This window comes from Sphaerodactylus townsendi, linkage group LG03 (assembly GCF_021028975.2).
Source record: "Sphaerodactylus townsendi isolate TG3544 linkage group LG03, MPM_Stown_v2.3, whole genome shotgun sequence".
In the NCBI taxonomy this organism is placed as follows: domain Eukaryota; kingdom Metazoa; phylum Chordata; class Lepidosauria; order Squamata; family Sphaerodactylidae; genus Sphaerodactylus; species Sphaerodactylus townsendi.
In genome coordinates, this window is record NC_059427.1 from 72,631,694 (window position 1) to 72,658,014 (window position 26,321).

General features: G+C 45.8%; 1 protein-coding gene across 4 annotated transcripts in view; it reads left to right on the plus strand.

Annotated features, from left to right (window-relative positions):
- GRK6 (G protein-coupled receptor kinase 6) overlaps positions 1-25,949 on the plus strand; it is a 31,364-nt gene extending 5,415 nt beyond the window's left edge. For 2 of the 4 annotated variants that reach the window (XM_048490614.1, XM_048490615.1), the window contains exons 2-16: positions 732-827; positions 8,787-8,899; positions 9,670-9,747; positions 9,995-10,095; positions 11,234-11,326; positions 11,700-11,763; positions 12,425-12,565; positions 17,031-17,221; positions 19,340-19,377; positions 19,504-19,593; positions 20,727-20,935; positions 22,496-22,633; positions 22,753-22,890; positions 23,047-23,181; positions 25,505-25,949. In XM_048490614.1, coding sequence (XP_048346571.1) covers positions 732-827; positions 8,787-8,899; positions 9,670-9,747; positions 9,995-10,095; positions 11,234-11,326; positions 11,700-11,763; positions 12,425-12,565; positions 17,031-17,221; positions 19,340-19,377; positions 19,504-19,593; positions 20,727-20,935; positions 22,496-22,633; positions 22,753-22,890; positions 23,047-23,181; positions 25,505-25,555 — 1,676 coding nt within the window. In that variant the 3' untranslated portion in view covers positions 25,556-25,949. Of the gene's footprint in view, positions 1-731; positions 828-8,786; positions 8,900-9,669; positions 9,829-9,994; positions 10,096-11,233; positions 11,327-11,699; positions 11,764-12,424; positions 12,566-17,030; positions 17,222-19,339; positions 19,378-19,503; positions 19,594-20,726; positions 20,936-22,495; positions 22,634-22,752; positions 22,891-23,046; positions 23,182-25,504 lie in introns of those variants that run through there. The other 2 variants (XM_048490616.1, XM_048490617.1) reach the window with 2 other exon arrangements.
- Positions 25,950-26,321: the final 372 nt, after the last annotated feature.

The window sequence follows — 26,321 nt, forward strand, 5'->3', positions numbered from 1 at the left end:
AACACGGCCATACAGCCCGGAAACCACACAGCACCCAAGTATTCTTAATCTTTTCTTTCCATGAATAAAAGTGCCCAAGGGCAGGCCAGAAGGATTCAGCAATTAACCCTAATATATCTCATTAGCATTGTGGGATTTGTAATGCTACTTAGCTCTTACTTTTAGGATGTTAATTAACTCTCATCCCATTCACTGGAAAGGAGAAATAGAGAAAAATCTCTATTTAGTGCCTCAGACTTAAGTTACTAACTTACAGCTACTTCATGAATCAGTTTCAACACGAAATAGGTGCTTAAAGATGGTGGCCTACAAAGCATTTGTAGGCAGCATTTATTCTTCTAGAGGAGGTTTCCTTTCTTAGCATACAAAGAGGTGGCACCAAACCACTAGACCACAGTGTGTGTTGTAATGGTGATATGCAAGAGAATCTTGGAGGTTGTGTTTCAGTGCATTGTGTATTCAGCCTAGTGAAGGTTAGTTACAGGGACAAACTCCACGACCTGAAACAAGCCTCTGATATTCAGTTACCTTGTCTGTGATTGGAGATGGTTCTTCTGAGATTCCTGAGGTACTTCATGAAAATAAAGTTTTCTTAAGGTATGAATTCTGATGAGCTCCTGTTCTTAGTTTGTTCACTGTATCTATGCCACCTGAGCCCCTTGGGGATGGGTGGGGTAAAAATCCAGTAAATAAATAAATATGTATCTCTATTTGTTGCGTATGTCATTCAGGTGGAGGAGGGAACCGAAAAGGCAAAAGCAAGAAATGGCGCCAAATGCTGCAATTTCCACACATCAGCCAGTGTGAAGATCTTCGGCATACGTTGGGTGAGGATTGCTTTTGAGATGTTGAATGCTACCTTCCTTCCCATTTTGAACAAATGAAGCCCCCTTATATAAAAATGGGCCCTTGATCCATTAAGGTCAGTGCTGGGTACTTGGACTGGCAGTGGCTCTCCAGGGTCTGAGTTATAGTTCTTTCACATCACCTGCAACCAAATCCTTTCCACTGAAGTGCCGATGATTGAACTGGAAACCTTTTTTGTGCAAAGAAGTTGCTCCACCACTGAACCACAGTCCAACCTGCTGTTCCAGGTGTGATACAGGTGGGGAGGAGTGAAAATGAAAATACCTTAGTTTCTTGACACAAGGTCTTGTTTATTCTCCTCTTGTCAGCATGTGAGTTGTAGTTCTTAAGTATCTACAGCCTGAAAGTAAAGACTGCTTTGCCTTGTGCTGCATTGTTTGACCATGCCCTTTGCTGGCAGCCTTGTGAGGAACCATAGTTCAGTACATATAGAGAGTCCTGGGTTGGATCTTCAGTAGCAGGGCAAGAAAGGATTCTGCCTAAAATGGTAGTCAGAGGACACAGTACTGGGCTAGATGGACCAATCTATATGTGTATTTTTATTCTTCCTTTCTTCCAGGGAATCATACATGATTATCTCGAATCCATTTTTATCCTCACAGCATCCCTGTAAAGTAGGTTATCTTTTGAGAATAATGGCCTCAGACAAGGATCTTTGTAGCATAACAGGGTTTTTGATTCTGGCAACACTGTTTGCTACTACACCACAAAGTGGCAGCTTAATATGTTCAGTGAAGCACCACGTAGTGCCCAACTGCAGAGCTTCCATAATCTTCTTTGAAATAGATGATGTGCTGTTCGCTAGACTTTCTTGAAAAAGAGTCTGTGTGCTCACGTCATCATGTTTTGGCTCCAGCTGCTCTGAGATCTAACCAAACTACTCTCATCTTGCTACTAGCTGTTAAGAAATCATCAACAGCATTTCCCCCTGACCCCAGAGCCTTTTGAAGTGGATTAGTGTTGGAAAAAAAGGGCTGCTCACTCTTTCTCATAGCAGATTTGACCAGTTTATTCCCCCCCCCAACTGTTAAGTGAATCATGTTTCATCTTCTGTTGATAGTTTTAAAAGAAGCTTGGGGTGAGACGAGGGGACAATTGAACAGCAAGACAGAATACTCTTGTGTTTTAGCCTGAGCTTGATTCCTAGATTCTAGGACATACTTCTGATGTGCCATCTTGGAATCCGAGATCTTTTTTGCGGAATCCCTGTCCAAGGATATAGCCCAAAATGAAAGATGTCAAGTTTCTCACTAAGATTTCCTTTTAAGGTGAACCTTCTTTAGACAGTACATAGAAATTTGAGGGGCATGATGAGCATACAAGCAATAAAGGCATAGCAAAGGTGGTCAGGGCATCTTAAATAGCTCCAGGTGTCTTGCTACTGGTAATACATGATTAACCAGGCCATTGGAAAGAAGATTCTATACTGACTGTTGTGGGTTTTCTGGGCTATGTGACTGTAGTCTGATAGTTTTAGCTCCTGATGTTTCACCTACATCTGTGGCAGGGATTTTCAGAGACATGTCATGTCATGGTAAGATGTGTGACTGTGCCATAGAGAGAAACACGTCTTACCATGACATGCTTATGAACATGCCAGTCATAGATGTGGGCGAAATGTTAGAAGCTAAAACTACCAATCCACGGCCACACAGCCCAGAAAATCCACAACAGCCAGTTAATTCCAGCCATGGAAGCCTTAGAAAATTCTATACTATTTTAGTGTGTGTGATAAAATATGAGCTTCCTCACAGATGGCAAAGATGATTCTTCATTCTAGCCTGGATCAAGCACTTTGATGTGGCTGCTGCTCATTTTTAAAAGGAGGTCTCTTACCTTGATTTCTCCTCTCCCTAGTGTGATCCAGAGTTAGCTATCCTTTCTGATGCTCAGATTTATTCAGATGATGATTTTCCCCAGGAATATACTTTTCCAGTTCTATAGCTACATCTGAAAACACCTGTGCAAGATGCCGTGGGGGCAAAATAATCCTTTTTGATGCTGCAGGATGGAAGCTGAGATATGTGGCCTTTGTCTTTTACAGTTATGAATAGAATTGAAATTGTCAGTTCTAACTAGCCTGGTTAGCTTGGCTGTAGTATAAAAATGTTGCTGAGCTGAGTGAGAGAAGTTCATCACACAAAATCTTTATAATTTGCTGTAGCACCTAATTAGTCATGCTGACTTCTGTGTTATTATATGGAAGACAGTCATTCTGAATACTGATTTTTGATCCCATTCCAGCCTCTTTATGTGACCTTTCAAAAAACATCTCAGTGTTCTGCTCAGCTTCTGCTCTGCTCCTCCTCCTTTTTTATCTCTCCCCCCACCCCCTTGCTGATACCAACTGTGGACTAAGCCAAGGTTTCATTGTGCTGCCCACACGGTAATGCCCAGGCTTTTTCCTTGAGTGGTTTCACTTAATTATTCCTTCCGATGTGCATTATCTTGTGTTAGATGGAAGATGAAATTCACTTCTGGTGTTCTGCCAGTGTACCATTGCAAAGTATTCTGTGTGGCTCATTCGTCTAACTTGTGTTTAGATCTGGCTAAGTTTTTCATGTCACTTTCTTCCATCACTGCTGCTGTTGTAGTCCTCATGAATTCTCTCAAAAGGGGGTGCTTTTTACTTGAAGGAAAGAGGATAATGTCTGGCCACCCCCTTCCATAATTCCTGGAGGCAGGAAGTAGGTTGAGCTTTCCCTCTCCAAGAGGGAGAGAACCTTTCTTTGGTTATCTTCCTGTGCCCCTGTGAGAATGCAGATTAGGCAGAGCTGGACGCAGATGGAACTCTAAAGCTGTGACATTCCACCTGTCATTCCTTGTTTTTCCCCTCCATTTGCCAACATCTTCATCACTTCAACCCTTCTCCTTAAAAAAATGGATCCTATGCTTTCTCTCTTATCTCCCACAGTGCTCACCTGCTACAGGTGTTTTCCTCCCTCTGGTATGATTAGTTTGCTTACGCCATCTTTAAATAGTTTTATTTATAACGCTACTGTTTTAGTATTTCTAACTTATATGATTTTATATGTTGTATGCCACCCTGAGCCTAACTATGATTAAGAGAGGGTGGGGTATAAATCAAATCAGCACAGTAATGTGGACAGTTGGTTCAGTGGCAACTTTGAAGGGGGAATGAGCACTGTGATCCCTGGGTAATGCAGCAGAAGGGCCCTGTTTAGCCATGGGCTGAGCAGCCTCAGGCAGCAGACTCCAGGGAGGAGCCATAAGCCATACTTGTTGACGTCATGAAGGAGAGGCTGTAGGGTGCTGTCTCCTACCATACACCACTGCTGCAAATTTGCCTAGTTAGAGTTAATTCAGAAAAACTCTTTTAGGTCGTTTTCACATGGCACAATTATACCAGGTTTGAACCGGGGCCTTTCAAACCACGTCTAATTTATCCCTGTTTCTTCTTCCCCACGGCTTCCTGCTTCTTCCCAGGAGCAGAGTTAGGACCAGGAGGAAATGCTCCAGTTTGCTCTGCACAAGCCAAGACTTCTGTATCTACTTTGGAAGCAGGTCTGAGCATGCCCAGTGTACCGCTTTCTGATTGGCTTTTTTTTTAGTGGCAGCTGCAAGCACCTCTGAGCGTGCCTGGTATCCCATGTTCTGATTGGCTGTTGTTTTTGAGTGGCAGCTTGAATGAAAGTCAGGGTGGGAGATCATGCAGCTGGGTGGGAAAAATAAACTGGTCCTGCTCCTGATTGGTTTTTGTATGGTAGCAGGCACAAGAAGGGTCACACTGGGATTTTTTAAAAGAACCTCCAAACTGGCGATTTTTTAAATGTGGGCAGGCCCACATTAGCACCAGGAATTGTGCAGAAATCTTGTCTGCACAGGGATATTTTTCTTGCTCACCCTGGAATATTTTGGCCATGAGGAAACCGCCTTAGTGTGTACAGGTGGTGCATGTGGAAGGTATGATCTGGAGGCTCATGAGGCAGCCATCTTGCTGAAGCTAAGCCTGTCTGGATTGGGATAGAACCTGGTTAGGAGACCTGGAATTTTGCCTCCTGTATATGCGATCTTGAGTTTCACGATGAAAGAAAGGTGGGGTACAAATGTTACAAATAAGTAGTTGGTGAAACTGTCAAACAGACTGAAATTCTGAAACATGTGTATGTTTGACAAGGCTCTTCTGTGTGTGTTTGAATGAAGACATGAGCTTACCCTACAAGCACTCCTTCTCCAAGCAGCAATCTGCCATGTCAAGCAATGAATAAACTTTCCTCCTCCTGATTTGGGGAAGGAGATCTGACTCACATGGGACTTCTCTACCTACCGCGGGGCCCTTGTCTTGCAGAATAGTTTGGCCAGATGCCCTGTCCCTCTCCCCACCCCCTGCTAAGCTCCTCTGCAGAAGTGCCATTGATCTAGTGGAACACTCTAGACTGTCGTGCTCTGAACCCCCCACCCTCCTTCATTCAATACTCACTTCCTGGCAGAGAAGAAACACTGCTGTTCGCATGTGGCCCTTTCCCCCTCCCCTGTACTCCACCCTTCTAGACTAGTGTTGTTTTCTCTGACCATATTCGCAAATCAGGAAACCACAACTTCCTTACAGAAACTGTCGCATAGAAAAGAGTACTTGCAACATGCTTCATTAGAGTATTGGAGCAGAAGATTAAGTTTCCTGGGAAACATTGACAAACGATTCCTGCAAGGTGGGTGGGATTTCATGATATTGCCCTAAGTTTGTTGGGGTTAAATAAATAATAGAACCGTTCCTACCCTTTTATTGCAAAACCCTGAAACATGACATTTAAATTGGACGGACAGTCATCCACACAGTCATGTAAATGTGCTTTTACTAGAATGGAATTGCTCCTTCCTGTGCCTGTAGTTTACTACCTCATAACTTTTTTTGAACCTCTTAATTATACATACCTCTTTCCATTAGACTTAAAGTCATAAATCCTGGTGAAATGACAGTCATGAAGAAGGGGTGACCTTGTCTTTCCATGGTCTTTGCTAATAAAACTGGCTGATGGCAGTACTGTTGACTGCTGTTTAAAAGGGTACAGCACTGATACAAAATGTTCTGCATTGTAAAATGAGAATGAAAATAAATATCTGACCATATTTACGAGCTAGGTCTCACATGAGCAAAGTCAGCTCTAACATTGTCCTCTGTGTGTTTAAGGCCTGGAAGAATTATGGGAGTTTATCAAAGTGGTATATAGTGGTACATAAAGGGAGACTGGAAGGACTTTGCTGTTCACTGCCCTGAGCCCTTCGGGGTAGGGCGGGATACAAATAAAAATTCAAATCAAACTTTCAACTTTTTTTTTCATTTTGTTTTTGTTAAATCAACCTGTTACAAACTTTGTGCTGTGGCAGTCGTCATTTTATCTGGGCAGGCCTCCTGATTGGAAGGAGAATTTTATAGCTTGGAAAAGGATGGTAGCTGTACTAGGCAATCTCTGTTCCAAGGTTAGCTGGAAATGTCATGATCGTTGTGGTTTTTCCCACCTAATTGATTTCTAAACTCTGTTTTCGGATAGGGAACACGTGGGTTGTGGAAATTGCTAGCATGTCAATATAAATAAAGAAGACTTCTGTGAAGCTGAAGTGCACACCTACCAATGAGGCTGCCTACTGTTTCCCTGGTTGATATCATTGCTCCACCCTTACTTTTTCCTAATTATACTCCACTAGAGGCAAGTAATTAAATTTAGCCTTATGTCAACACTTTCAGTCACTCTGAGGAGACTGCCTTGCTGTGTCCGTGCAGAAATCACTTATCTAGCTTGCATTCTTTCACGCAGAAAGCATATCAATGACTCTTGCACAGACCCCCCTTGTAACATGAATATAAACCTAGGAGCATAAGACCTGCTGCATCAGACTAAAAGTCCATCTAGTGTAGCATGCTGCTTCATGCAGTGGGTATCAGATGCTTTGGGAAACCCACAATCAGAGTAACAGCCAAGCAGCTGCCATTCAGTGCCACTCGGTCTTTAGTCATCACGGTTAACAGCTCTTGATAGACCTTGCCTCCAGTGTTTTGTCTAATCCCCCTTTTAAAGCTGTCTAAGCTGATTGTCATTGCCCCCATCTTGTGGCAGCATTGCCCTGCTGCAGGCACGAGCTAGAGTGTGGCCAGAGTCAAGGCGGGCAGCGCAAGAGGTATAGTCAACCAGTCCAGAATCAGGGCAGGCAACAAGCAAAGGCATGGTCAAGGCAGTCCAAAGTCAAGGCACAGGCAGGAGATCAGGCAGATTAACAGCCAGTGGTCAGAGGAAGACCAGGCATGTGGGACTTTCCAGATCATACTCTCGTTGCAGAGCCAAGCCAAGAAGGGTTTATATAGAAAGTCCTGGCTAATGAGGCTGGGATCCTGCAAGAGCTCAGTTCTCCTCAGATGCAGATGCCACCATTTGGCAGACCCTTCTGCCATACCTTGCAGCAATGCGAGCACTTTTCCTTTGGTTCTGCAACTGTAGCCTCTGTCTTTGCCTCCTTTGAGCAGCTGGCTCGTTACTTGGCTCTTCTGAGATGCCTGAAGGCTCTCCCAGCTGCACAGCATCAGGCTCTGCCTGAGCTTGCAAGGAAGGGCTTGGAACTGGCTCTGCCGCCTGCATTGCATTTTCTTGTGAGGAGCCAACTCTGAATGCACAGTGTTTTCAGTCACTCCATCAGAGTCCTCAGTGCCCAGGGGTTGGCTCTTGACACATGCACATGTAAAGGAAATACTTACTTTCATCTTTTCTGACGTTATTTCCCATCACTTTTGTTGGGTAATCCCACGTTCCTGTGGTTTGGGAGGTGGAGAAAAACTCAACTGTCCACTTCCCCTAGTCCAAGCATAATCTTATAAAATCTTGTCATATCTACCACCACTGCCCAGTCACTTCTTCAAAATTAGAAAGTTCCAAATGTTTGAATCTTTCGTTGTAGAGGAGGAGCCAACCAAGGTTGCAGGGCAGATTGAACTGGATTTCACAATGTAAGAAAATGTGATAAAGACAGTATGATTGTGACACCAGCAGTTTTGTTCTCACCTCCCCTTCCTTATCTTTTGCATGGAATCTGCCTTTTTCACCCACTCTGAGCTGATGTTTTCATTGAGCCATCCAACAAAAACCTGCTGTCTCCTCCAGTTCAGACTCCTACTCGTGTACATGTGATGCTGGGAATCTTTGCCCCAATGTGCATCATTTCCACTTACACACTGGAGACAAACTTGAGATGAGAGCTTTAACAAGAACAGAAGAAAGGTTTTCTTTCCTGTTTCTAGTGATCATAGAAGCAGGAAGGAGCTTGTGCTCTCTCTCCCCCCTCCCCCCTCCACACCAGCCCCCAAGGAAAAGGTTGGGAAAACAACCTGACAAATTCTTAGAATTCAAGAACTTTGCATGCTTTATTTGTAGCTGTTTAAGGAGCTTTTCTAGTTGGGTGGTGGTGTTTTAATTTATTTATTTATTTTTTGGATTTATATTTTATATTTATATTTTTGTGCCTTATTGCAGAAGCAAGAGAAGAATCCCCCCCCCTCCCCAAGTAAATGTGATGAAAAGAAGTGAGAAGTTAATACCAAACAAGTCTTTGGAGTGTTTTTTTAAAAAAACTGGATAAGTGTAAAGTGTAAAGTGCAGTAGATTTCATGTACGTGTATAAAGAGAGCATCCTTGAGAACAGAGAGTTATGCGGTACGTCGATCTCTCTTAAAGAAAGCTTGAGAGAAGATGGCTATCTCCATCCTGCTATTAGATTCTTAGGAATCAATAGGAACTATCAGTTTCCTTGCCTGGATGCTGTATTCTGTGGTGTGCTTATCTGTAAACTTCTAGAGATAACTGAATGGGTTTTCTGAAAGATGGTTTGAATGTCTGCCTTCAGTCTTGTCCCTTGAATCTTCCTTGGCCATGGTATGGATACTGGCCAATGGCTAATGGTTTTTCTCTTTCCAGAGCGGGACTACCACAGCTTGTGTGAGAAGCAACCCATTGGGCGCTTGCTGTTCCGGCAATTCTGTGAAACACGGGTGGAGCTGATGCGCTGTGTCAAGTTCCTGGATGCTTTGGTGAGCACATCTGTGTGGGACCCTGTCCCCTCTGCTGGTAGTGGATTGGTATTGCTGTGAATTAGCAGGGCTAATAATAGGGCAGAGATGCCAGTGAGAAGTTTTGTAGAACTTTACTAGATAATAAATGAATTTACACTAAACTCTATCAATGCAAGTGCTCAGTCTGGGTGTCTGTGCAGTCTATCTGTTCCTGTGTGTCTGCCCCTCCTCTTTTTCTGGAAGAAGAAATCTTTCCAGAAGCTCATGTGATTCTAGGCATGCGGCTTCAACCGTTAACTCTGGCTTCACAGAATGAAGCAGGCACTTGTGAACTCCTAACACTTACTCTCGTCTTGTTGCTTCTGTCTTAATCAGAGCTGACTTGCAAGTTGTGTGCTTTTGGTGGACACTGAATTCCTCATCAGGAATATTTGGGCAGATGGTGGATGCCCTCCAACTTTCCTCATGTGTCTCCATGCATTTGATCCTCTATCCAAGTTTTTTAAAAATTTTGCCCCTCTTGGAGGGAATTCGTGACAGTGTAAATGGTCCTTTTCCCTCCCTTTGTCCTCACACCAGCCCTATAAGGTAGAGTAGGTTGTAGGAACATGGCTGGTCCAAGGAGTTTCATGGCTAAGTGAGGATTTGACCCTGGGTCTCCCAGGTCCTAGTGTTTCACTGCTCACCACTTAGGCATCTGATGGTTGAGCTGGATTCCTTTTGCACCTTAGTATGGGCTGCTGGAGCAGATAGCTGATGTTTCCTGTCCTTTCCTCTTTTCTCTGTAGGCAGAGTATGAGGTGACCCCTGATGAAAAACGGAAGGAATGTGGGCAGATCCTGATTGAGACCTACCTGGCCCCTAAGGTGAGAACCCTCTCAGTTTGCAGCAGCGAAGAAACGGAGCTGAGTGGATAGCTTCTGGCCACTGCACTGATGAGCTGTATGGTAAGTGGCTGTAGTGAGAGCTGAATTTACCTGGACGAAAGGCGCATCAAGCACAGAGCCTCAGGCCTGAGCTATATCATTGTGGAGCAGATGTTTGTGCCAGCTGCCAGTTCATACGGAAGTCTGATTTTTTCCCCCATGTTTGATCCTGATCTTTTATTCTCAGAGTGCAGACCATGTGCCTGAAGTTCCCTCGCAGTTAGTAACTCTGTGCTCAGAGCGACTGGAGCAGGAGCCATGCAAAGAGCTCTTTAAGGAATGTACCAAGTGAGTGGGAAGATTGGGAGGGATAGACTATCCTCATTTCCCCAGCATAATTGTCACTTGGTTGAATCTGGCAAGGGACTTACGTTGATGGAAAGGGAGTAATTTTTGCCAGTTCCCTTCTCCTGTTGCAGCAGACCTTGGGCCAGCAAGCTGGTCCAGGGCGAGGGAGAAAGGAGAAGCATATTCCACGGGGGAGGCATTGAGACCGGGGGGGGAGGGGGGGCATTTTCTGCAGTGTGGATTGGGGATAACTTTTCTTTATCTTAAACTTTTCACATTGTCTCAGTTTTTGCTTCATAGCCCTATCTGAATATCAGCCCTTCCATATCCTGAAAGGGCTGTTCAGAGTATTACAGAGGGACAGAATTGTGTTCATACCTGTGGCTGTATGAGAAGGCTGAAACAGTATTAAAAAGAAACTTCTGAAAAGCAGCTGTTGCTTGGAGAGCCTTCCCTGCATTCTTCATCTTGTTGTCACTACCCAACATAGTTCAGAACTCTGGTCCCAGACCTTGCAGCCATGCAAAAAGCTCTGGCACTGTATCATAAGCACTGGCGTTCTGGAAATAAAGAGCCTGTGGTCTGCGCCCCAGTTTTTTGCCAATCTCTGCAAAGGGAAGTGCCTGTATTGTTCCTTTCTACTGCTCCCCAGATTGGCTATCCTGTCCCGGTATTCTTTATGATGTCTGGGGTTCTTGCCACAGTCCTGGCCTCATGAGCCAAGAGCCAGCGTGGTGTAGTGATGAAGAGCAGGTGCGCTCTAATTTGGAGAACCAGGTTTGATTCCCTGCTCTGCCACCTGAGCTGTGGAGGCCTATCTGGTGAACTAGATTAGCTTGTTTACTCCAACACATGCTAGCTGGGTGACCTTGGGCTAGTCACAGTACTTTGGAGCTCTCTCAGCCCCACCTACCTCACAGGGTGTTGAGAGGGGGGAAGGGAAAGGAGATTGGAAGCCCCTTTGAGTCTCCTTACAGGACAGAAAGGGGGGGATATAAATCCACTTTTCTTCTTCAAAACCTTTGAAAATTGTCAAGCTTTTGAAACATAATGGGCATGCAACACCATCTGTCCTCTGTATGCTCCCTGGTCATGGTCAAACCTCACTGTTTCTGAGAGGCTCTGCTTCCTTCCTCAGGCTCATCCACGACTACCTGAGTGTGGCACCTTTTGCTGACTACCTTGACAGCATCTATTTTAATCGTTTTCTGCAATGGAAATATCTGGAAAGGTAAACCCTACCTTGCTGTGTTTTCTGCTGGATGTGCTTTACTTGACCTAGTGTCCTTATGCATGATGTCCTAGTATAGTGTATGGGTCATGCTTCTTAATCTGCTCAAGTAAGAAGAAAGATGCTGCTGGCTGATGCTCATGAAGAAAATGTGTCATGTTCAGCATGTCTTTGGCTTCTGCTAGGGTCAGCCTTGAAATCTGCAAGCTACAAGTTCTAACCCTATTCATGTGTAGCAGTCTGATTAATTGTAATAGTGAAATTTTGCATAATTTGTAGAATAGAGGATGCATGGGAAGCAGGGAGAACTTTTCAACCTTTTCAGTTTGATTACTTCTATAGTTCAGTGTGGTTTTCTCTGTTCTGTTCCCAGGCGGCATGTGACCAAGAACACTTTCCGCCAGTATCGTGTACTAGGAAAGGGAGGCTTTGGAGAGGTATGTAGCCTCAACGTGGTAGGTCTTCTGTGTGTTCTAGGGGATGCGCTTTTGAGAATTAAAGTTTATACTTTGGAAAATATTGATGGTCTTTAAGATGCTGCTGGACTCAGAGCCCTGCGTGCAGGTGATGCTCATTAGCTGGGTGCTGATGCACAGAAGTACCCTTCTAAACTTCAGTATATTACTGTTGTGCTAAGCATCTTGGAGAGCAAATCTGAGGAGGTCTATTTGGAATCTTATTCAAGTCTATCCAAAGAGGCTTACTCCAAGTGAAGCGTTGAGCTCTTTCTGCTTTTTATTATTTTCCATACCATAAAGACCACTCTCTGTGCTGAGGGTTTGTAAGGCTCCATGATCATAAAGTGTACAGCCTTAAAACTATTCATTGTGATTTAACTGCTTCCGAGCCCTGGAGATTGAATTGCATTTTTTTCACGGCAACAAGAGGTGTGACATGAACCAGTTTTTTTCTAGCGTAAGCTGTGATTTTCACAGTATATCCCAATAAAACTACTTAATCCCTAAAGTACCGCAGCATTTGACCTTGAAACTATTAGAGAGTATTATTTCAGAGTCTAACGAACTGTTTGATGTACAGAGCTTATAAAATCCTCAGGTTTGTCAGTTATGTTTTCCTAAGGATTTTTCTTTTCTCAAGGTATGTGCTTGCCAAGCACGAGCCACTGGAAAGATGTATGCCTGTAAGAAGCTGGAGAAAAAGAGAATAAAAAAGAGGAAGGGGGAAGCCATGGCTTTGAATGAGAAGCAGATATTGGAGAAAGTGAACAGTAGGTTTGTAGTAAGTACATAGGAACTGCTTTACTTTTGTGCTTGGGATGAGACAGGGCTTAATCTTGCCCTTGACTCTGACCCACCCCAATAAAACTCTGAGCTTCTTACTGCAGAAGACTGCAGTGGTAGCAGTTTCCTCAGCCAGGCAGCGGTTGGATATCCTTCCTGTCAACCACAAGCCAGTAGTGCTGTACTCGTGGGTAGAGGCGTAGCTGGGCCAAACTGCACCCAGTGCGCAGTGTGTTTTTTCCGCCCCGCTGCGGCGCCCCCCCCCCCCCCCCGTGGCACACCCTTCTGCCCCCCTTTCCACACTTACCTTAGTTCCTTTTCTTTTTCTAGTACTTTTTCAGGCTGAAAAAAGTGGCCTCTTCACAGTTCAGGCTAAAAACTGTCTGAGGAACTATACTTCCCATGAGACCTTGTGAGCCCCAAGGTCTCCTGGGAACTGTAGTTCCTCAGGCCGTTTTGGAGCCTGAACTGTAAACAGGCCACTTTTTTCAGCCTGAAAAAGTACTAGAAAAAGAAAGGGAACTAAGGTAAGTGTGGGAAGGGGGCGGGGCGGGCGCCGCAAGGGGGGATGCAGGGGAGGGGGCATGGGGGGGTGCAAGGAAAAGGGGGGGGGCAGGGGGATTTTCCATTCCCCCCATGCATGCACCCGGTGCACAACGCACCCCCCTCCTCCTTGCCGCTCCTCCACTGCTCGTGGGCTGGTATCCTGATGACTGAGGCCCCTCTGATCTACAGGGCCTTGGATGGTATCTTCAGTTACCATCTCTTCCTTATCCTGACCTAGGGGATGTCTGGATGATGGTTGGTGCACTGTTGAGCCTTCTTTCAGTTCTTTGTCACCACTACTGAAAGGCCTTCTAAAGTCTTCACTTTCAGGGGTTGTGAAGTTACTTTTCTGTGGCTTTATTTCACAGCCATTATAATATTTGAGAAGCAGATTTTCATGGCACTGGCCCTTCCCACTCAGTTGCCATTCACATTTTCCAGCTGGGCAGCAATCAAAAGGATTTCTGCAGTTGGTCATGTTCACATGGCATTGGGCTTTCAGTCTGTGCCCATGTGGTTTGAAACCATAGAAACAGAGCTGTGAAGGTTTTTCTGGCTGAATAAGAGAGCCAGTGTGGGGTACTGATGGAAGCATCAGACTAGAATTTGGGAGGTTCAAGTTCAAATCGTCACTGTGCCATGGAAATTTGTATGTTAATCTTGGACCAGTCACTGTCTCAGTCTAATCTACCTGTTGTGAAGGTAAAATAAAGGGGGAGATCAATGTTGTAAGCTGCTTTGGTCCGTGTTGGGGAGAAAAGTGTGGCATATCTAAATAAAGGGTTCCACCCCTTGATGGGTGGATGGATTTGCTTTTCTGCTGATAGGAAGCTGAGAAAAGTTCGATTAGTGGCTTAAAGTAACTGGGAGCTACAGTTTTATTAATATCTCTATAAACCAAGCTTCACCTTAAAGTGTAATCCTTGATTTTTTGAATAAGGTCGGTCGGTTAAGAGAAGGGAGTGGCAGTGTGCCTGCAAGGCAGAGCAGCTCTGTGTATTTAGTACATGGAGAGATTTCATTGACATGGGCAGGCTTTGCATTATTTGACTTTGCCATCATAAAGGAGTTCCTAGATGTGTGTGTAGCTTTCAGTTCAACTAATAGGGCATGCATTTAATATTTATTTATTCCATGGTTGGGGATTGCACTCCACACACACACACACATACACACACATACACACACACACTCCACCAAGGCCATCCTGCCCAGCCACAGGACCTCTGTCTCTGATAAATGTAACTTCAGCTGGCTTCCTTTCAACCATTTCACCATGGACTCCAAGCAGCTGGCCAAAATGTCTGGGTCAGGATCTGGTCAGCCACCCATCAACAGATAAAGTCAGGCATCATCAGTGTACTCATGGCAAACCAGCCCAAAGCTCCAGATCAACTTGGCAAGAGGACACATTAGATGTTAAACTAGATTGGAGAAAGGATTGCTCCTTACAACCTCACTCACGAGTGGGTGGCACGTTGAGATTCTCTCTCCAACTGCTACCCTTTGTCCCTGGCCCTAAGGAATAAGCACAGCCACTTTAAGGCTGTCTCGCATGTCCCAGCATCAGCAAAGCAGTGGGTTAGGAGACAGTGGTCGACCAAATTGAACGCTGCTGTCAAGTCAAGCAGTACCAGCGACCCCAACCTGCTTCTGTCCAGGTGTCTCTGGAGGTCATCTGTGAGGGTGACCTCCATCCCTTCGCCAGCATGGAAACCAGATTAAAATGGGTCCAAGACTGATGCACCCGCCCAAAAGGCTTGGAACTGCTCCACAGTCACTTTCTCAACTTACGTAGGAACAAAAGATGGGACACTGGCAAGGATGTAGGTAAGGGGGGGTTTCTCGGGTTCAACCCCCCCCCATTCATGTCTGAAGCTCCGCCCACCCGTTTGTGGGTTTTTAAAACATTTATGGTGTTTTTCGGGTTTTGGCCTGCAGGGGGCACATTGTTTAGGCTAGCAGCACCAAACTTTCAGGGATTGTTTGGGGGACTCTCCTGATGATACTACCCAGGTTTGGTGAGGTTTGGTTCAGGGGGTCCAAAGTTATGGACTCCCAAAGGGGTGCCCCCATCCTCCATTGTTTCCAATGGGAGCTAATAGAAGATGGGGGCTACACTTTGAGGGTTCATAACTTTGGACCCCCTGAACCAAACTTCACCAAACCTGGCAGGTATCATCAGGAGAGTCTTTTACTGATACAGGTTTTGTGAAGTTTGGTCCAGGGGGTCCAAATCTATGGACTTCCAAAGGGGGTGCCCCCATCCCCCATTGTTTCCAATGGGAGGTAATAGGAGATGGGAGCTACACATTTGAGGGTCCATAACTTTGGACCCCCTGAACCAAACTTCACCAAACCTGGGTGGTATAATTAGGAGAGTCTCCTAAAGACACCCTAAAAGTTTGGTGCTGCTAGCTTAACAATTGCACCCCTGACAGCAGGCACCCCCCAAATTTCCCCAGATTCTCCTTTTAAATCCACCCTCTTCGGCATGGATTTAAAGGGAGAATATGAGGTCCTCAGTTTAGAAGAAGACGAAGATTTTGGATTTATATCCTCCCTTTCTCTCCTGTAGGAGACTCAAAGGAGCTTACAATCTCCTTGACCTTCCCACTCACAACAAACACCTTGTGAGGTTGGTGGGGCTGAGAGAGCTCCGAAAAGCTGTGACTAGCTCAAGGTCACCCAGCTGGCATGTGTGGGAGTGCACAGGCTAATCTGAATTCCCCAGATAAGCCTCCACAGCTCAAGTGGCAGAGCAGGGAATCAAACCTGGTTCCTCTAGAATAGAATGCACCTTCTCTTAACCACTACGCCACATTGAAAGTGATGCTGTTTCACGGTGGGTGATAATCCACCCCAAAACAGCATCACTTTCAATGTTGTTTAACTGGGGACCCCAGATTCTCCCTTTAAGGTGGATTTAAAAGGAGAATTTGGGCTCTCTAGTTTAAACACCATTGAAAGTGATGCTGTTTGGGGGTGGATTCCATCATCACAGCGGCTGCCGGGGTGTGTGTGTGCAAAACTCAGATTTTGCACCGGGCTCCATTTTCCCTCTAAGCCTCTGCCCAGAGGGGAGGGCAGAAGGAACTGCCAGCTGCCGGCTGGGAGCCCAGCTGGTGGGGGGCAGGGGAGGAAAGGGCGGGGGAGTCTGCCGTCCCCGGCTTTGGAGAGCTGCTTTTATAAGCGCTAGGCGGGGGGGGGGCTTGGGGAGGTGTGGCCATGCCCTAGGGGCGGGGGATGTGTGCCCCCCCCGAACCCCCCCCATAAAAATCTTTACCTACGTCCCTGGACACTGGGGGGTAGTTGGACAAATCTCCAGGATCCAAGGATGGTTTCCCCAAGAACAGCCTTTCCACAGCCTTGTTCAACACCCAGGGAAGGCTCCTGAACTCATGGACAGGTTGATAATGTTCCTTTGCTGGCCTTTACCAGTCAAGATGGGCATGGATCTAAGAGCATGTGGTAGGCTTTTAATGAAGAGAAACACATTATCATGACATGCCTCTTAAGATGCCAGCCATAGGTGCAGGCAAAACATTAGGAGCTGAAACTAACAGACCATGGTCACACATCTTGTAAAACCCATAACATCCAGTTGATTCTGGCCATGAAAGCCTTTGACCATACTCAGAGTTCTTTGTAATTGGGAACTACCAAGACTGTCTGACCTCCTCTTTCTGCAGCAGACCCACTTCAACCTTTCAGGGACATTTTGGCTTCAGCAGGTGGCAATTACACTCTGCAGGCAGAAGTCTTTTTGGCTGTGGAGGTGCTTCATAGTATCCAGCCTATCTCCTGAGTGACTTCTTTGAGACTTCTTTGTATTTGTGTTCAGTGTGTGGCATCTGTGCTTTGCAAAGTTATTTTGCTTCTTTCCTAGTGGCTGACTGTCCTGTCTTGTATTGTAGGTGAGTTTGGCCTATGCGTATGAAACTAAAGATGCTCTGTGCTTGGTCTTGACCCTCATGAATGGAGGGGACCTGAAGTTCCATATCTATCACATGGGAGAAGCAGGCTTTGAGGAGCCACGAGCTGTTTTCTATGCTGCTGAAATCTGCTGTGGTTTGGAAGACCTTCACCGTGAGAGGATAGTATACAGGTGATGACAGCTGTATCTCCCAGTCATACTTGGTGTTCAGGGAATTTCAATGCCTCAAGAATTTGTGTAGTCTTTAGCTGGGTTCAGAACAGTCTGAAACCAAGACTGAAAATTCAATGAAAATGTTGACCTGGTGTGCAGCAGCAGATAAAAAGACAAACTTTTGGGATTGTTAACAGGGATTGAGAATAAAATGGTACATATTGTCATACACTTGTATAAATCCATTCTGTAGCTTCATTTGGAGTACTTTGTACCATTCTGGTCTGGGTATGTCAAAAAGAGTAGTGTGGAGCTGGAAGAAGTACAGAAGAGGTAACTGAGATGATCAAGGGGCTGGAGCGTTTTTCTTAAAAGAAAGCATTGGAGAGTCTGGGACTTTTCAGTTTAGAGAAAGGGGGGATGTGATACATAAATCAAATATGGGGTGGAGAAAGTGGATGGTGAAGGGCTTTGTCTTCATCTCCCTTAATAGTAGAACTCAGCATCACCCAGTGAAGTTGATGGATAATAGGTATAGGGCAGACAAATGGAAATTTCCTTACTCATTGAGTAATTAAATTGTGGAATTAACTGCCAGTGGAGGTAGTAGTAGCCGTACATATAGGTGGCTTTGAAAGGGGGTTAGCCAGGGTCATGATATGTCAATCAATGGCTACTAGCCATGGTTACTAAAAGTAACAACCCTATTCAGAGACACTAAACCTCTGAAACAGAGTGCTAGGAGGCAACAACAGTGGAAGGTCTTGGTCACTGTGCCCTGTTTGGCTGCTGTGTGAAACAGGATGATGAGTTAGGTGGACCATTGGTCAGATCCAGCATGGCTCTTCTTTAGTTCTTGTGTAATACCTCAAGTGTGGCTACTGCATTGCAAAGGGCTTTGTTAAAAAGCTGCAGACAATGAGAACAGCTGTCCTGAGATGGGTTAGAAAACAGTGCTCTCTGTTGCAGACCACACATTTGTGAGACATGGATGTAGTCAGAAGCATGGAGCTTGAAGGGACCTCAAGAGTCATCTAGTCCAATCCCCTGCACAATGCAGGAAGTTCACAACTATCTTCACACACACACTCCCCCAGTGACCCCTGTTCTATGCCCAAAGGAAGGCAAACAGGATCTCTGGGCCAGTCTGATCTGGAGGAAAATTCCAACCTATCTCCATAGTGGTATCAGCATGACCCTGGGCATTCAAGAAAGGGCCATGAGAACCATCTCTTCCTGCCCTCCCTCTCAAAATCTGCCCTCCCTCTCATTGATTCACAGAATCAATGTTGCAGTCAGGTGGCCATCTAGCCCAGGGGTAGGGAACCTTTAAGACTCAAAGAGCCATTTGGACCCATTTTCCACGGGAAAAGAAAACACTTGGAGCCGCAAATAATTTTTGACATTTAAAATAAAGATAACACTGTATATATTGGGGTTTTTTACCTTTTACTCCACTCATTCTGAGAAGCGCATGGATGCACCCACCCTGCTGCCTGCAGGGTGGGCAAGGATGGGGCCAGCGGCTTGGCCTTGCCAGCTGCCGGGAAAGCACCCGCCCCGCTTGAATGGGGTGGGCGAGAGGGGAAGCCCGTGGCACTGCCCAGTCAGCCATGGGCAATTGGGGCGCCAGCCCTGCTGCCTGCAGGGCAGGCAAGGATGAAGCTGGCGGCTCAGCCTCGCTGGCCGCCAGGAAAGCACCCGCCCCGCTCCAATGGAGCGGGCGAGAGGGGAAGCCCGCAGCGCGGCCCAGCTGTCCGCGGGCAATTGGTGCACCCGCCCTGCTGCCTGCAGGGCAGGCAAGGATGAAGCTGGCAGCTCGGCTCATGGAGCCGCAGTGCAAGGGCAGAAGAGCCTCATGCGGCTCTCGAGCCACAGGTTTCCTACCCCTGATCTAGCCTCTACTTCACAACCTCCAAAGAAGGAGAGTTCACCATCTCCTGAGGAAGCCTGTTCCACCAATGAGCCGCTCTCACAGCAACTTCATATCTTCCAGTGAAGCTGAGAGCTTTGAGAGAATGGCAGTTTTCTGGGTACCCTCTATTCTAGTTATGGAGTTTTGGTGAGGATGTTTTTCATATGCTAGGAGAAATCCAGTGAGGTTCTATATCTTGTGAAATTTGTTTTTCTTTCTAGGGACTTAAAGCCTGAGAACATCTTGCTGGATGATCATGGTGAGTAAATGTCCTCCTACATGGGTGAGTAGATACCTCACCAGTTTTTGTAACAGGATGTATTCATTCTGGGTTGAGAGAAGTCTGCAAACTGGACACTTTCATGACTCACTTTCCTTTGATAAGGTCACATTCGCATTTCTGACCTGGGGCTTGCTGTTTATGTTCCGGAGGGCCAGACCATAAAAGGTCGTGTGGGAACAGTTGGCTACATGGGTGAGTATCCAGCACATGCTCTGATGAGTTGACTGGGATCAACATGGAGACCTTGAAGCATGTCTGTGCAAGCAATCTCTTCTCAAAATGTAGTTCCAGATAGAGATGAACAGCAACTTTAGTGAGAAGTCACTAAGGTTTAGCATACATGTACAAAATTAGTCTTTTTAAAAGTGTTTGAATTGGCTCACATTTAGAACTGTGGACACTACTGCCATTTTAAAGCCAAATGCCCTAACGAAATTGTAAGTAACCTCTTTCAGTGTTCAGATAATGGTGACATCCATGAGTCCAATCTGTCTTGTTTGACCATCAGAAAGACAGGTCTAACTTGCATCATCATGCTTGCTTCTACTGTGATGATATCTAATTTTTTCCCTGATTCTTCCTTTGCCACTAGTACTATTTTCTTTATTGAATAGCTGAGGTGAATTGATTGTTCTTGATTGCCTGCAAATGTATACTGTTCTAAGTATGTTTTCTTGGGTTTTTTAAAAAAAAGGCTTGGACCTTACTGATACTGTAGTTTGAGTGTGCTTCCTGCTACAGCAAGAAGTTGAGGCAAAATTGCTAGGAGAGTTTGGGTGGGATGAGCATTTTTCTGTTACCCATTGAGAAAGGAAGGGAAAGTTGCATTTTGGATTATAAAGCAAAAAAAAAATTGGGATTTTTAATTCAAATGAATTACAGAAGTGGTGTATATTATCCAGTGAGTAATCCAAGTTCTGCAGTCAGCAAACATTTGAATAAAATATTAGGATCATGCAAGTTAGCCTGCATTCACTTAATCTATGTATTTTAGTAAATATTTTGCAAATATGGACTCCTGAACTATTCAACAGAGAGAAAGGATGATATTTTACTAACCATCAGTTGCAACAGATGTAAGGACAGAGTCCTAGATTGTTGGACTGGTATTTGTTTGTAAGCAGTTTCAGAAGCCCAGCTGTGGGGCAGAGCTCCTGGGTGTGGGGTTAAATGTACTTGTGAATACACACTCAGCTGTTGTTGTGATGAAATTCAAGTAGTGGGTCATATTTGTTCCTCAGTGGTAGTTCTGGGGTCACATCCAAGTTCTATGTATTTGGAGAATCAGCATGGCCTTGCTCTGACAGTCCTTGCTACTTTTTCAGCTCCTGAAGTAGTAAAGAATGAGCGGTACACATTCAGCCCTGACTGGTGGGCCCTGGGATGCCTGCTCTATGAGATGATTGAGGGGCAGTCTCCCTTCCAGCAGCGCAAGAAGAAGATCAAGCGTGAAGAGGTAGAACACCTTGTAAAGGATGTGCAAGAGGAGTACTCGGAAAAGTTCTCACCCGCTTCTCGCTCTCTTTGTTCCATGGTATGAACCTTGTTTCTTTGGCCCCAGACAAGCTATCCTCCTTCAATTCCACTGCCCAGCAGTGCAGGTCCTCTTCAGGGTTGGTGCCTTCAGTAAGCCCCATCTTGCTTCTTGGAAAGATATCAGGAGGAGGATACTGAAGCTGATTTTTCTGTCAAGGTGCAGTCTGGAAATTGAACCACCTTTGTTGTTCTGCACCAGCTCAGATTCCAATATAAAGACCGTGTAATGTACTGCAATGTGATTTCAACCTTCAGCTAATCTCACCTGACACCACCTATTTTTCCACCCACCCCAATTCAGCCTGGCTTCTGGAAGATCTGCCTAGGACAGTGGTTCTCAACCTTCCTAATGCCGCGACCCTTTAATACAGTTCCTCATGTTGTGGTGACCCCCAACCCTATCATTTATCCGTTTTACAGATGGAGAACCCTGATGCAGAGAGTCTTAGGTGACCCCTGTGAAAGGGTCGTTCGACCCCCAAAGGGGTCCCAACCCCCAGGTTGAGAACCACTAACCTAGGATCTAGTGGCACATTATTTGAGCCCTTCCTTGTGTTACGCTGTTCCTCATTGACTCATCCCATCTCAGTTTACCAGGTTAAGGCAGTTGAAGAAAAACTCATGAATATCTAACATAGATGTTCTCATTTAAGGCATCTTGACTCAGCACTCGCATAGCAATAGTGAAAGAACCTCTTATCTGCATTTTAAACAAAGGTACAGTAGGAGTGTTTATGTGTGTAAATGTGTCCCAGCCCCACTGCTAGGAATTGCTGCAAGCACAGCCATCAATTCTTGAAGCGTGAGCCCCTCTTCTTCCTCCACTGCCCTCAGTGGTTGCTTGAATCCATCCACACACTACATGTTCCTTCTGACTTTATGGGGTCTTGATAAGTGAGAGTCAAATAAGAAACCCAGACCTTCCTGACCCTGTTGTGGATGTACATTGTACTCAGCAGTGTATTCAGGACATCCCAATCAGTGCTTCTGACCATTAGCCTCTTTCCCAGGTCAAAGTACAACAGTCTGGGTTTATTTGTCCTTGCAGTATTGGTTTATTTGTCCCTGCATTTAAAAGGACTTTCCCTGTTTTGCCTGCGGTGGTGGCTGAAGCAGCTATTTACAACACTGGAAGAGAAGCCTGAGACATTTTAGCATGTATGGAAACCTTCCCAACAATGATTTCCATATATTTGAGGGATTTCAGTATCTCCTTAGGCTTGGCTGATCGTAAGGATTTGAGAGCGCATAGTTCAGCCTGTGATCACAGTAGCTTTTACAGTGTAATCCTATGCAGAGTCTGAAATCAGTGGGGTTAGATTAAAGCAGCTCTGCGGAGGATTGCCCTGTAAATCAGTATTCTAAATCAGTAAGCTAAACTTGTTCGAACTTAGGGGGGAAAAAGGATTATTTGAGCTCTGTTCTGGTTAAAAGCAAAATGTAACAGGCTGAGAAGGTTACTGCTGGTTTCCCTGGAAGCTGGCCGGCTGCTTTCTGTAACTGAGGCTCCTTGGCCATGTAGCAGCCTTCCTTTTCACCATGGTGTTTTGTGTTGCAGCTCCTCTGCAAAGACCCACTGGAGCGGCTGGGGTGTGGCGATACTGGTGCCCAGGAGGTGAAAGAGCACCCTCTCTTTAAACCTTTGCATTTCAAGCGGTTGGAAGCAGGGATGCTAGACCCACCATTCAAGCCTGACGTGAGTTCAGAATGCTGCCCTTGTTTCCTGAGAGTGTCTTGCTGCCTTGTTGCTTGCTCACTCTGTGCAGGAGAATAAGCTTTTGAAGAGGATCTTTCCCCTTCTCCCCTTCTTTCTAGCCTCAAGCAATTTATTGCAAAGATGTGTTGGACATTGAGCAGTTCTCCACTGTCAAGGGTGTTGAGCTGGAGCCTATGGACCATGACTTCTACCATAAGTTTGCAACGGGGAGTGTCTCCATCACCTGGCAGAATGAGGTAGGCAGCCGTTCTCGGTAGAGGACGGGTGCGGAGTTGTTCCATGGCTGGCTGAGGCATTCTAACCATGCTGGTTGGGAGTTGGTGTCGTGGAGCGCCGTCACATCAAGAAGTCCCCAAGTGTTAGCAAATTCTGCATATTTTCCCCCTCTCTAGATGATAGAGACTGAGTGTTTCAAGGAGTTGAATGTCTTTGGTCCAGATGGTGCTGTTCCTCCTGACCTGGACTGGAAGGGGCAGCAACCTCCCCAGCCCAAAAAGGGCCTGCTGCAGCGTCTCTTTAGCCGACAGGTAACTTCTTAGGGGTGGGAAACAGGCATGTCTTGAGATCTGAAGCTCAGCTTGCAAAACACACCACTGTTGTATTGAGATACTCCTCTTCATCTTTCGTGTTTTTGTGTAGCCAAATATCTTAGCCAACACCTCTTTCACATTGCTGGGTCTCAGCTAGTTGAACTGAGTGACATAATCTGTATGTAGATACTTGTTCCTAAATGAGAGCATTTAAGGTAACTTTCTCCCCGGATGGCAATGCTTGTATGTTTAAACCCTCAAAATTGAACATATATACTTGTTCATAATCAACCAGACAATTGGCCTGTCAAGGTCAGTATTGTCTGCTCTGACTAGTATTGAGTCTTCTGGACCTTGGGTTAGGTCTTTCATTTCACCTGACCCTGTCACAGGAGATGCTGAGGATTGAACACACCACCTTGTTCATGTGAAGCAGATGTTCTACCACTATTCTGTATGTGGCTGGATGCCTAGCATAAGCAATCATTAGATTCCAGTTGATGGGCAGTTTTGGTTATACCAGCCCTTGGAAAGCCCGGTAGCTGTCTGCCCCCTTCCCCTTTACTACCTATTCACAGACTTCATGTTACACCCTACTCAAAGTATTTGGTATGTTTCTCAGCTGCAAAGCGTATCACTGCAGTCTTGGCCTATGTACAATAGTTCCCAATCTGTTTGTGGGCACCAACCAAGGTGCTGGTGTTGACCTTTGAAGCCCTATAGTGCTAGCCTACTCCCTCATGAACCCACCCAATCGCTATGGTCATCTTCAGTTCCTCCACATCTCGAGATAGGTGGGTGGTGGCCTGGGAGGGCTCCCTGGTTGTGGCACCAGAACTCTGGAACTCCGTTCCCAGAGAGGTCTGTCTGTCCCCTTCTGTTGTCATCATCTGCTAGTGGATGAAGACTTGTTTTGTTTCATGTGGTGTTCTTTCAGTGATTTCTCTTTCTTCTCTTGTGTTTTGTTATGATTTTAATGATGGGTTTTTGTTGGTTTTAATTGCTTTAAAGATTTTTTTCAATGTTTGTTTTCATTTGTTAACTGCCTTGTAAGGGCAGAAAGACAGCTACAAATTTTGATCAATCTTTAAGCCAGCACTGGAGTTTAGGGGTAACTTGGGTAAGCTCTGTGCCATGTACTGTACCTTGTATTTTGAATGTTTAGAAACATAGCCCTCTTCATAGCATAGGTGCTTATAGCTGCTTCTTTTTTTAATAGAGAGAGACAGGTCTTCAGTACCCAGGTGCTAGAAACTTGTCCTTCTTCCAGCATTCCATGGGCCAAAAGTACATTTGTACCAACTGCTCAACCTTCTGTGGGCTCATTGCATTCCCATGTCCCTCAACCTGCTAGCTCCTGCTTGGGTACCTCTATGTGACAATAGGGCAAGGGGGGTATATGACAAGAGGGGTTGGTGAAATCTGAAAAAGGGCTCAGGAGAGAGCATGGCTGTCTCTGGCTAGGCCTCACAGCATGTTTTCTCTTTCTAGAGGTGAGCAACCCCTTCTCTCACGGCTGCTCTGCTCAGGAAAATGGCTACCTGGTGTCCTAAACTCCCCTGCGGACATGACGAGATGTGGGGATGTGGACACTTCCTCTTCAGTGCCTCCCTTTCTCTCCCACCTCCTTCCTTCTCAACATCATATGTGCATTAATAGCCCCTCAAGCCACTAACCCTGCTTTCTGTAAAGCACCATGAATTGAGCTGAGTGCCTTGTCCTCTTGCATGGAGGCAACAAGAGTGTCTTTCCCCTCCTCTTCTCCAGCATCTGAAGCTGCCACGCTTCCTTTGTGGCCCCTCCTGCTCTTAGGGCATGTTTGAGTTTTAGCTCTTCGCTTTGTGCCAAAGGCCTTAAACATGCTTTCCACTCCCTACCACTGAGTAGACCAGTCTCTTTCTGCTGTTACTGCAGTTGTGCCCTTGTAATGAATGAAGAAAATCTTGCAGCTTCTTCCAACTGCAGCATAGCTGACTTAAGTTAGAGTTCACCTTTTTGCACTGAAAATCAATTCTTGAACTACTGGTCCCATTCTGACTATGGCAAGTAGTAAAGGATCCCAGCAAGATCTTTTCCCAGGTCTTGTATGTAGGTTTGCTACCCAAGGGCATTAGTCTGGGAAGCCATTCCACCACCAGCCTTGTTGTAGGGCCAGAAATATCCCTTCTAAGCAACGGTGTCTGTCTTTGAGGGACAGAATAAAATCCTCCACCTGTCTGCCTGTTGGGAAAATAACTATTCACTCTGTGCTTGCTGTGTGCTTTCCCTTTTCCCATTGCTACCCCTCCCCCTCCCTACTCTGCCTCCCTTCTTTCTCCAGGACTGTTGTGGGAACTGCAGTGAAAGTGAAGAGGAACCCACTCGCCTATAGGTGCAGCCAGCATGTCCTCTGTATGTGCCTGGCCAGGCAGCAGGCTGACTCTGCACAGGAGGCAGCGCTGGTTTGGCTGATGATCCAGCCTGTGTTAGCTGGGCAGATACTGGCTCATCGTTCCAGGGTGGCAACAGACATTGGATCTTCAGAGGAAGCAATCCGGGACTGGGGAGAGCAGGCCCCTCTGCGGAGATTTTTGGTGTACTGCCAAACGACCACCCTGCCGTAGCACCTCTTCCACAGCAGAGACATGATGGCAGGAGCCAGTGAAACATTCCAGGGCTGGCCCTGGCCTCAGGCCTCCCATCTGCTCATCTGTTGGAGTTTGTTTTATATATTTATATTGATGTATCTATGAATGTATGTAGATAAACATATACATTTTTTATTGTTGGGGGGTCCTTCTGCATTTCTCTGCTCACGCTAATCCCTGTGGTCATTGTGCACCAGTAATGTCTGGGAAACATTAACATTGCTCTGGTTCCCATGCAAATGATCTGTCTCGTGCTGGTAGAGATGGATGGTGGGAGATGCCAGGGCAGGGCACATGCATCACAGGAGCAATTGCTGCTACCCCATCTAATTCACAGGGAACAATTTGGGCTACCCGGTGTATGCATGCCCCACCCAACTTACTATAATGCACTGTGAGAGTTTCAGAAACATCTAAGACTCCCTCTAAGTATGGAGACTTGTTTAGGCAGCACTCATTTGAGGGTTATATTTTCCCCCTGGGATGGCAAGATATGGGTTCTGCCTCTAG